The sequence below is a fragment of the Brassica napus genome, chromosome C9 (assembly GCF_020379485.1).
Source record: "Brassica napus cultivar Da-Ae chromosome C9, Da-Ae, whole genome shotgun sequence".
Classification (NCBI taxonomy): Eukaryota; Viridiplantae; Streptophyta; class Magnoliopsida; order Brassicales; family Brassicaceae; genus Brassica; species Brassica napus.
The window spans coordinates 28,142,919-28,155,649 of NC_063452.1; the positions used below are offsets into that span (position 1 = coordinate 28,142,919).

At 29.4% G+C, this 12,731-nt stretch overlaps 1 protein-coding gene across 1 annotated transcript; it reads right to left on the bottom strand.

Annotated features, from left to right (window-relative positions):
- Positions 1-11,421: 11,421 nt before the first annotated feature.
- On the bottom strand, positions 11,422-12,000 carry LOC106417179 (cold shock domain-containing protein 4-like). Its single transcript, XM_013858024.2, has one exon. It carries the CDS (start codon positions 11,998-12,000, stop codon positions 11,422-11,424), a length of 579 nt encoding a protein of 192 aa, XP_013713478.2.
- Positions 12,001-12,731: the final 731 nt, after the last annotated feature.

A 12,731-nucleotide genomic window follows, 5' to 3' on the forward strand; every position in this document is an offset into this window, starting at 1 on the left:
GTCGTCCGGGAAAGTCAAACTTCTGAAATAATCCAGTCAAATGCAAAATTAACCTATGACGACTGAAATGTAAGTAGTCTAGGTTCTTTGGAGATTTTTTTGTAACCAAACAAAATCAGACGACTTAACTTTCAGTCGTTTCAGAAAACCGATTTCAAAGTCAATTGCAAAAATAACCTCTGCGTTGACCAGACGACTTCCAGGTAAGTCGTCTACAGCCAGACGACTTAACGAACAGATCTGGAAAAAAACTCGATTTCATACCTTAAATTGGTGATATAACTTTCTTAGCACACATAAGGCTTCTCCAAGCACACAAAATCTCAAACGAAGGTGACCTACCCAGAATCGTTAGCTTCTATGACTCTAAGAACCATAAAAAATGTAGAATCAAAATCTTAAGTTTTTTTAGCTCATTGTGGAGAGAAAGTGAGAGATATGTTTTGTTTAGTTCACAAGAATTGAAAAAGAAGAAGGGTAACTCGATTTTGAGAGCATTAAGAGCTTCAAATTGGTTGTTCATGGTGGTTGGGGTATTGATGACAACGGCAATCTTGTAATTACTTGAAGATGATGAGGGTGAGAGAGTAAAAATGTCATTTTCGAAAAGAAAAAAAAAATTGATGGCATTTTCGTGAATTATATGAACTTGTGGGGTGAATAGGGCAAAACTAATTTCCAAAAAAATGGGAGGTTAGTTTTGTGTTTGACTTTAAGTTGTAAGTCAATTCAGCAAAAAACCCTTAATATGTTGTATGATTGGTGAAATAACTCATAAAACTTTAAAATTATAAAAATATCAATCATAACTCGTTCCTCTATGTTATATAATAATACAAATATGAGTTGATTTTAAATATTTTTATTATTATTAAGTAAATATCTATTTACAAGATTTTAATATCTAAATTTTTTAAAAGTTTTATAGTTTAATTTTAAAACATATAATTAATTTTCTTTGATTTAATATTTAATTTTATAATTATTTAATTTTATACTATTTTTAATTTAAAATATATTGTAAAATATAGGAATTGTTTTGTTATTTTATGTGTATATCATATAATTTAATATTTGAAATATAATCGTAACTCGTTCCTCTATATTATATAATGATTATTTTATCATATAATTTAATATTTAACAATGCTATAAATTTTTATGAATATTATTTTAAATTTTATATTGTGTATATAAGTCAAAATTTAATTAATAATAATTTATAATAATTACCAAATTATTTAATTAGTTAGATATTTATAGAGTTCTAATATTTTTTAAAAACTGAATTTTTGTATTTTTTAAGATAGAGTAAGATTATATTAATTTATAATCTTAGAAATATTTTGAATGAATATTTTTTTTGTTCTTTTTAATTTAAAATATTTAAATATTACAGGTTCGGAGTGTTAGGCGTGGAGGCAAGGGTTTTTGGGTATGGAGAAACTTCTAAAGATTCGTGACCAAGCTTACAATTTTTTATGTATTGAGGTTCATGATGGTAAAAGCAAAATTTCTGGTATAATGACTTGTTACAAATGAATTCTCTAATAGACACTAAAGGTCCGGCAGGTACTACTCTCATGGGACTGCCGCATAAAGTGACAGTGGCCGATGCTGTGGGAAATAATCGGTGGAGAACACAGTGTGCTCGTAGTAGGAAATTTCCAGCACTGCGTGAGAAGATTCTTGCATTTACGGAGCAAAGCGATGCAGAGAGTAGGGATAAGGTATTGTGGCATCACTCAGTTAACGAATATTGCAATACTTTCTCTGCCTTCAAAACATGGGAACAAATTAGACGCAGGAAACCTCGATCGAGTGGAATGTGATAGGCTGATCTGGTTTGTTAAGGCAGTACCATGCTACTCTTTCATTTCATGGTTAGCATCTCCAACCGTAGTCTATTTTCCACTATAAAATAGAGTTTGAAGTAAAAATGTCCCAATGGTGCTCTATTTTTTATTCTATAATAGAGTAAAAAATAGTTTTACTCTATACATAGAGTAAGTTGTTTTTTTTTGTTAATCATTCTATTTTCTACTCTAAAATAGAGTACTATTGGAGTATATCACGACTCTATTATAAAGTTACTATATTTTAGAGTGAAAAATAGGGTGAACCATTGGAAATGGTCTAGCGATATGAAATTGTCTCTCAACAGGTGATATAATGTGTACTTAGGGGATAAATTAAGGGGTCTATGCTGTGTAGCGAACCTGACAAGACGGTGGATGGCGGTCTGCTGCAAAATAGAGCCAATCTGGATTGGGCAAGTACTTTGGAGTCTATATTGAATGGAGGGAGAAACCTTATCAGCTCCACTCTCATTCGTACTGTTAGACTTTAGAATTGCAGGTATCTGGGCTTATTGTGAAAGCAGTAAAAAAACAAGATCCTATTTCTTGGATACTTGTCTCTTCATATGCTTGAAATTATTTTGCGAAGATGGTTTGAAATCACATAAGAGATGAGTTTTCTAAAGGAGTTCTATTTTGGGGAAATTGTTTTCTTAGGCCAGAAAATTGATAACTATGTCCTATTACGAAGATGGTTTGAAATCACATAAGAGATGAGTTTTCTAAAGGAGTTCTATTTTGGGGAAATTGTTTTCTTAGGCCAGAAAATTGATAACTATGTCCTATTAGACTAATTCATTTTTGCACTATCTTTTCATCTAATACCCTTTAGTATTATTCAAAATAAATCAAATAAATAGTTTTATAAACAAAAAAAATTAAAAAATAGTAACTACTGATGAAATACATATATCAACATATTGTTTTTTTTCCAGTTCTAAAAATGTTTAAATCATAATTTCATATTTTGTTTTACAAAAAGTAGAATTGATATTCTACACAGTATAAAATGTAATCCACTTTTTTTCATTAAATCTAATATGTTTAGAATACGTGATCTACGTAAATAATAGTAATCTAAAAATATTTGGAAAACACATTCCACGCTTAACGTATCGTTCTAAAATCTGTAAAATCTGGAATCTACACATTACTATAAATCTAAAATCTGTAGAAATCGGAATCCACAATTTACTATAAATCTAAAACTAGTAGAAATCAATTTCAAACATGTTTACTGTGTTCTACATATAGTAGAATATAGATTCTACGAATAAGGATAATCAGTTCCAAAAATTTGGGAAGATAATATTTGGAAATATTTTGTTTCTTTATATTTATTAAATCATTTTTTTAAAAGAAAATCGTGATTTATAAAATCAATTTTTAAATTCAAAAAATTAAAACAACGATTTGGAAACTTCTTCTCACGTCATCTTCTTCTCTCTCTTTTGTTCTTCAAGGAGAAGAGAAAATGGGTTTGATTGATTAGAAATTGAGTTTTAAGAGTTCAACTCGTGTTTGTTCGGTTCAAATTAAGTGGGAATGAAACCGGATTTAACCGATGAAAACCAGGAAATCGATTTGAAAGACTTACATGAAAACTAGGAAATCGATTTGAAAGACTTACATGGGCACGGGATCGATCGATCCCAAAGTGGGATCGAGCTTCTGCGATCGACTGACCTGGGCTTGGTCGATCAGCATATGCTCTGCATATTTTTGTTGTTCTAGATATATTTATCAGTATCGACCAGTTCAGATCGAACGGTTTCTTACAGGATCAATCGATCCATTTGAGAGAAAAAACCTTCGAACTTTAGGTTTTTTTTTGGGATTTTTAATATTTTTTTAAATTATTTTAGTTAAAAATTATATTTTAATATTTAAAAATTGTTTTATTAATTGTAATTTCGAATTTTTAATTGAAAAATAAGGTCAGTATTGCCATTTTGAAAATATTTAGACTAATAGGACCTAAAATATATGAGTTAGCCTAATAGGACATAATTATCATTTTTTTGCCTAAAAAAACAAATTTCCCTTCTATTTTTTAGTATTCTGTACGTACAACTACAATTTTCTTAATTCTTCCATATATGTATTATAACTGTAAATAAGCTTTTGTTGATCAATAAATATCAAATTTCAACAAAAATATATTAAATATTTAATCAAATCAGTTAAATAATTGAAATTTAAGTGATATATTATGATGCATAGTGTATATAAGTGTCTAAATTTGGTAATATCGTACGGTAGACCAAGTTAGGTTCAAACTGTACTTTAGTTTTAAAAGTATTGATAAACTTAGTTTCCTAAAGAAAATATAGATTGAGTATTAAATGACTTTTCTCTAGTTATTTAGTAATATAGGGTCTTATTAGAATAAGTTATATCTTTATAGTTTTTGTTGTAGAATTTAAGGTGTAGATCTCTTTGTTGTAGTTTTTTTTTGCAAGAAACTTGTAATGCATTATTTTTACTATGTAAATAAAGCCTTGTTTTGAGATTTTTTGGATGTAATTTTTAAAAAGAAAAATAGTTTGATTAGTGCATATATGATTGTATATTATTTTCAGCTATCTAGAACATCTACCCACAACCATTCGCGACCCCATACTAGTCACTAAAATAGATGATTGCTTGTTTGTCTAGGATACTTATCAACAAATACAATGACCATCTAGTTTATGGAATAAGACAAATCCCCACGGAATGTTTTCAAATATTTAAAGAAAACGTATTTAATCTATGATTTAGAGTGAGTTATAGTAAAAACAAATATTTTTGTTTGAATATGAGTTTAAAATTTAAACTTTAATTTCACTTATGATTTTATAATGTATTTAAAAAGTAAAGTTATTAAAAGATAATAAATATCAAATTTTTAGAAGATTTATTGTAATTAAGTTTATTGTAGTAGATTTTGGGAGAATATAAAATATATATTTAAATTTTAACTCTAAAAATATTTAATTGAAAATATATCAAAATTTGGTTCATTCAACAATTAATTAAAACTCATTATGTCTTAATACTTAAAAATACTAAATTAGATACAAGTCCGTTGGCAAATAAATAAAAGTAAATGACAACTCAGTTGGGAAATAAATAAAAGTAAATGAAAACTCCAAAATTAAATATGAAAAATATCCTAGAATATTTTTAAAACTTTTTTGTCATAAAAAAGCTCTAAGGAGAAAAAATGACTAAAACAATATTATTAAAGAGTTTAAAAACACATATACCCCCTAAATTTAATTGATATAGAATTAGGAATTAGTTGTTGGGGAATGAGTTTAGGGTTTGTAGATTAGAATTTTAGGTTTATAATTTAAGATTTATAATATAAAATTTAAAAATAAAGTTTTAAAAATTAATTCTATGAAGTGTATTATTTATTAAAGGTACTTTGGTTTTTTAATTTTAATAAATATTATTTGATCATTTTTATAGGCTATTTTGAGCATAAAAACTTTTAAAAGATTTTGTACGAGATTTGACATATTTATATATATATATATATATATATTAAATTTTAAGTTTTTTAACAGAGTAGACCTGTTTTATACAAAGTACTGTGCATACTAATTGTGTTTTGTCGACACTTTTCTGGCATATCCCTTATATATTAATTGAGAAACATTACAATTTTTTTTGTAGTCACATGTCATCATTAAGAAGCTTATTAAAATCATTGGAGAAATATGTTGGTCCTTATATTTATATAATAAGTTTTTTATTAAACTAACCATAAATTCATTAAACAAAAGTTACGGAATTGCCTAATATGGCTAAATTATATATCACAATTAATAATTTTGAATAATAAAAATTTGATAAAAATTAGTGTATCTTCTATCATATTTGTTTAATTTTAAACTATTAAAATAAATTAAACAACCACATTAACCACGTAATAAAAAAATTAGATTTTTCTGTATATGTTATATTTTGAATTTTTAAAAACCGCTATAAATTACTAAAACTGTTAAAAGTCTCACATTCAAATTTTGTGATCTATGTCTTAATTTTTTTTATGACATAATACAAATGATTACAAAATCATATAAGTAAAAATTATAATTTAATTAATTATATACCATATAAAATACATAAATATTTTAGTTTCAAAATTTACTTTGAACAATTTTTTTTATAAAAGTTTTGAACAAAAATTGACAACTTATTTTTTTAAAAATTACTTTGAACAATTTTAATTTCAAAATTTACTTTGAACAATTTTGTTTTTTATAAAAGCTTTGAACAAAAATTGACAACTTATTTTTTAAAAATTAGAAATTAATAAAACTATTAATCAATGAAATTTTGTTATGAATAATTTAAATTTTTTTGTATAAAAGATACAAATGATCAAAAAGCTATATAAGTAGAAAACATCATTTAATAGACATTAATATTAAAAATATACTATGAATGTGAATATCATTTAAATTTAGTTATATATCCTATCAAATAAAAAAAACATTGTTTGGATTAATAAAATTGATTTATATTTTTTCACCAATTTAATTATATATGTAATAGTTACTGAATTTTAATTATTTAATATATATTTATTATTTTATAATATGTTAAGACATATAATACATAAAATAATTTATATATGTAATGTTTCATTCTGCGTAAGGCGCGGATCTTAATCTAGTTAGTGTCATATATCAAAAGTTTTTCTTTGTCACAGATCAATAGTTTCCTAATACACATATAGCGTACAGTAACCCTTGTGATTGTTTATAAATAAACGTACATGCATGATCGATGACAGAATGTAATTGGGTATGCAATTGCGTATCCAAATCCAACCTAAATATAGATGTAACCAAACCCAAACCAAAGTTCTAAAATACTCAATTAAACCAGGATAAGATATGTGCCTTACGAATGAAAAATTTATATAAAAATTATTTAAAAAATACTATACGGAAAAATAAATTTATATTCTTGATTGAATTAATATTTTGGTCTTTAAACAATTTTTTTTTTAACATTTTGTTAATTACATAATTTGTTTACTAATGAGTTGATCTCATTTTAAAAAATAATTAGGTAAAAAATCACTTACCGCATAACAACCTAACGTTTAGGTCGAAAAATCTCGGGTCTATTTGATTACAATGAAACTATGTCAGCTCGGTATTATATCATGATTTAGTAATTTAAAAATTAATTATGGTTATGAGAAATTTACGTTCACGTGCCAATCCTATATATCTTCAATATTTTTCTCTTTTTCATTTTCGTTATTTTTCGATATAAATATTGATTTTGAAGGTTATTCTCACTTCGTTTGTTTGTTTTGACCTGAGATTTAGAAAATGCTTATGATTTAAAATAATTAAAGAGATACATACTTAGGTTAAGATCTGCACCTTTTGCCTTTATTATTTATTTTATGTTTTTCTGCATATTATGAAATAGTAAAATAATAAGTATATATATTAAATAACTAAGAAATCAGTTACTATTATGTAATAAATTGGCGTATGCATATAAATCAAACTATCACTCTTGTTTATTCGCAATCATTTTAGGGTAAATAAATCAAAACAATTAATCTTATCTATTGTATATGATATATAATTAAATTTAAATGATATTAACATATATATATATTACACTTTTAATATGGATATTTATTAAATGAAGTTTCTACTCATATGATTTTATGATTATTTGCATATTTGTGTAACAAAACTTTACACCAACGATTTTTTTTTTAATGTGGGATAATTTCAATAATTTATAATCATTTAAAAAACAATGAAGATTTCAAAGTTAAAATATTAAATTTTCAATATATGTTCAATGCAAATATCAAAATATAAGTATATATTTTCATACGATGTATAGTTTAATTTAAACGATATGAAATATATAAATATATATATATGTATGTATATATGTATATATATTAACATAAAAACATATTAAAATAAAAATATTTCTTCATATGGTCTTATAATCATTGTATATTAATATAGAAAAAAATTAAACATTGATCATAAAAGTTTATGAGAGACTTTTTAACAGTTTTAGTAATTTATACTCGTTTTGAAAAATTCAAAATACAACATATACAAAAAAATCTAGATTTTTATTACATGATTAATATAATTTATTTTAATAATAAAAAAATAAACAAAAATGACAAAAAGTATACAAATTGTTATCAAATCTTTATTGTTTAAAATCATTAATTGCTTATACAAGTACCACATAGGATTTAAAAGGCATACACAAGTGCCACATAGGATGAAATGTTTATTTTAATTTTTACAAAATTCAAGTTATAACTTCTTAAAAGATCGTTAATAATATACAGGGATTATAAAAACTTCTATATTGAAATACTCAGAATCTGTTATAAAACTAAGGGGAATAGTTTGTATATTTATTCATAAAACATATGGTTCTTTTATATAAGGATTACAGGATATAGAAATATGGAAAGTATCTAAAACCTAAACCAACTAGGATTAGAAAAACTACTAAGACGTGAGAAACGAAAAACATCCCAAAGACTTAGCCGCCTATGTGTATGGGACGAGTATGGTTTTGGAAGATGCTATGGTTATGGGCCATCCACAATATGATTTACAACACTCCCCCTTGGATGCTTTAATCATTAGAACTTGTAATACGCTTTGGATGTTGCCTCATTAAAACCTTACCAGGAAAACCCAATTGGGACAAAACCATGGTGAAGGAAAAAGAGTACAACACGTATTACTCCCCCTGATTTGAACCTCACTTGATGAACAGATCTTCTGAATTGTTACTTGAATGAACTTGAATTACTTGTACCTCTCCTTCCTTTGCAATGCGTGGGTGAAGGAAACTTTGGGCAGGATACGCTTCTTTGCCGTCGACCATCCCATGTTCTGACCGGACCTCGACCAAAACACTCTCATAGTCCACATATGCTGAGTTTGGTAATGTATGCTTATAATCCAACCGGGAGCTCCAAAGGTGATTAGGTCGAGATGGTATGTCTTCGTGTAATAATGACGGGCTGGTCTGTTGAGTCATGGATCTCAAGACACACACACCCACGACTTGCCTCTTGTATGGCTATGCTTTCCGCGTGATACTACAAGGTATTGCAGTCCCACGTGCTTTTGTTGCTGCAATGATATGGATTGCCAAGATATTGCATAACCTGTTTGAAAACAAATCAACAAAACCAAATAACCCCTCTTTGGGCTGGTTAGTATAAAATAAACACAAGGAATTCAAATTTCTTTATAAGGATACATGGACTGATTTGAATTATTCTTATAGAACTTATTTTACTAACTATTTACTTAGTCTATCATACTATATGCATGTGCTTTGTTTAAATCCATAAACAGTTTTGTTCAGCTTTATACAATGTTGTTTTCTTGAGAATTTCTTATCTCATCTTTGAGCTCAATATATTTCTTTATCCAGTGGATCATATGCTGCTTACTACATACTTTATACATTAATCTAATTTCTTTCTTTTGTCCAGACTTTATCAATTTCGAAATATGTAGTAGCATCCGCCACAGTCTCTATTTCTGGTCTCTGTGAGATTCTTTGTGTAACAAGCCATGCTTGAATGCTGTAAGTAGAAACATGGACAACTTAGACCACGTGATTATGTTCTTTATCTCACGATTTTACTTCTCACAAGACTCATCTATATTCCACTGGTTTAATCATAGGGTGTCTTTATTTATTGGCCAAATACGCCTCTCTTCTTTAAATTATTTAACCCCACGTTTTCATTTCAGTCTAATCTGATCTATGAGTGTACACTCTTATATTGATGTGGGTTCATGATCCTCGCTTTTATTCATATGTTCAAGTGCTACCTTTTATGCACTTCCTTATATCATCTTATGTCGACATTCTTTATATGTTCCATTACATTCCAGACATAACATAATTGGTTGCAACCTTATTACCTTCATGACCATTAGTACTATGGAGTTTGGCGTCCCAAACTCCATTGGGTGGTACCTTAGATTGGCCGGCCATTGTCTATGTCTGGGATGGTTTCCTCGACCTCTGATTTGTTTTATCATTCTATGCACCTTTCTCTTTTGTTTCCGAGGATTCTTATTTTTTGGAACTTATTGGTCTATCTTGTATAGACTCTGTAGCAACTTGACTGTGTCTCTCTTGGACATCAATTTCGTTGGTGCTTTACAAGCTGATTTATAACTTAATCATTCTTTTCTTTTCTTTTCTTTTCGGGTCAAATGTGTCTGTCATTTGTTTAGCTAGCTTTTATAAATGTATAATCTTTGTATTTATCTTTGGACGTCTTATTTCACTTTAGTCCGAGGATCTTGTCAAGACAGTGATGATTTATTCCATTCTATTTCTTTACCATCCTTTTACTCTTTTATCTTACCAGCTTATTACTTCTCCCCCTGATGTTGGATAGTCGGATTTATTAACTCTTGCAATCCGTGTTCTTGGCCACTAAATAGATCACCCATATTTGGCTCAAGATACTTCATTATCTGTGGGAGATTCATATACAACATATATCCCCATCCTCATCCACTTCTAAGGATCCATCTTAGACGGCACATATATTTGTGGTGGCTTATCCAAATATCTCAAGATGGTATATGTCTGGCTCATGACCCGTAATAAATTTGAGATGAGAATATCTATGCTCACTTAAATGGTTTGATGCTTATTAGTTAAGATGCATGTAAATTCGTGTGTCCCCAAGCCTTGGACTGAGAGTTTGGACCTATGGGTATGGCCAAGCTATATATAGTATGGACATGTGTGGATTTGTCCTCACTGCCCCCTCATGGACATACTATAATTTTTAAGTGCTTGGGACATCATGACCTGATGAGTTTCCCTTGTGTTCATGCTACACACGTGAGATTCTATGGGACAACTCTTTGTGCCCTTTCCAATATCAATTTCGCATCATGTTTTGGACCATGATGGCTAATCCGGTCATGCCATAAAGTGTATAATTTCGTAGGTCAACCATTCTGGTTACCATGACTTTTGCCTCTATCTTACTGATCTTGGCATAGCCTAGATCAATAGAGAATGCAAGTATAGTCTAGACTACTTTTCTATGGTCTTGGGCGATTTTCATAACTCTGAAGGAACTTTTGTTTCCTTTTGCCCATTGTATCATTGTGGAAACCATTCTTATATCTCTATATAATCTCAATGGGTTTCTTTGGGTGAATATAAAGCATCTAAATGCTTGACCTTATACATATCTGGCTGTAGCCCTTAATGTGTACCATCCCCGTAATTTATAAACTCATATTGGCGTTTTCAATAATAAAATCATTCATCTTATTAAATAAAATCAGATAAGATAATAGAAATAAAGTAAACTCAAAGAAATCATATTATTAAAAACGTAAGTAGCAAAGCAAAGCAAACATAAATCAAAGCAAAAGAACAAAAACAGAATGTCGAAATCATCTCATTCTCTTAGGAAATCTGAAGTCTCATAATCCATAAGGTCATCCTGGTCATGATCAAAATCGTTTTCCCCATCATGGTGGACCAAATGGGTTTATGGATTCTTCCCTTTCGGGCTCTCTTGATAGAGGTCACAAAGATGTCTGGGAGTCCTACAATTCTTTGCCCAATGGTTATCCATTCCACACCTGTGGCATACTGATTTGGACGAGTGTGGTGGTTTAGAGATACCACTGCTTCTGCCTCGACCACGGCCATAGCTGGGACCACTACCACGGTTATAGTGGTTCCCTTTCCCACGGCTGTGTGAGCTATAATTTCCACGCCCACCACGTCCTCTCCATCCACCACGGCCTCCTCTACCATAGTCATTTCCATAGCCGTGTGGGTTATCATGATGGACGTGGTTACTTTCTTTGGTGGATTCTTTCTTTTCCTCTACAGCCTTATTGGCTTCAGGTAATGGAGTTGATCCACAAGGTCTCATCTTACTGTTCCTCATGAGCAACTCATTATTAGCCTCAGCTAATAATATGCATGAGATAAGATCAGTATAGGTGGTGAAACCTTTTTTTCTGTATTGCTGTTGCAGCAACACGTTGCTAGAATGGAATGTGGAGAAAGTCTTTTCCAACAAATCCTTCTTTGTTACAGTCTCACCACAAAGTCTCATATTGGAGACAATTTTGAATAGAGCTGAGTTATATTCATCCACGGTTTTAAAATCCTGGATTCTCAGATGTTTCCAATCATATGTAGCCTTTGGTAGTAACACCGTTTTCTGGTGATCATATCTCCGCTGTAAAGCGGTCCAAAGTTCTAGAGGATTCTCAATAGTGAGATACTGATCTTTTAGACCCTCAGTGAGATGATGGCGGATAATACTTATTGCCATGTATAAATTTTTGTCATTCTCTTTATTCCCCTCGATGATAGCATCACACGGCTATGGGGATGATATGCAATGAGGCCACACGGCCTAGGTGATATATGATGCATAGCAAACTTAGGATTTAGATGATCTATATGCAGCAAGATTATTATGCACTAAGGCCACACGGCCATACTATCAAGATACAAACAAGGCCACACGGCCACGGTGCAATTACTAGCATACGAATTCACTAAGGGTTATATAGCAATTTAGCTTTTAATCAAAGGCAATGAATCGGAATTAGGGTTTATGCGGATTTAGGGTTTCAGAAACAAGTCTTGTCAACTTAGGGTTTAGGCTTTCTGATTAGGGTTTAAAAACAATTAATCTAGCCACTGATCCTAAACTTCAAATTAATTTAGAAATCTAGCAATTAAATTTAGCAGTATGCGATTTTAAGGTTTCAAAGCCTTTAAGGCTTCATATTCGATATTAGGGTTTTTAGAAAACAGGTTATGAGATCAATCAAA

What these genes read in the sequence shown, in the direction of transcription:
- LOC106417179 (XM_013858024.2), bottom strand. Translation starts at nt 12,000, where the DNA reads ATGAGACTTTGTGGTGAGACTGTAACAAAGAAGGATTTGTTGGAAAAG.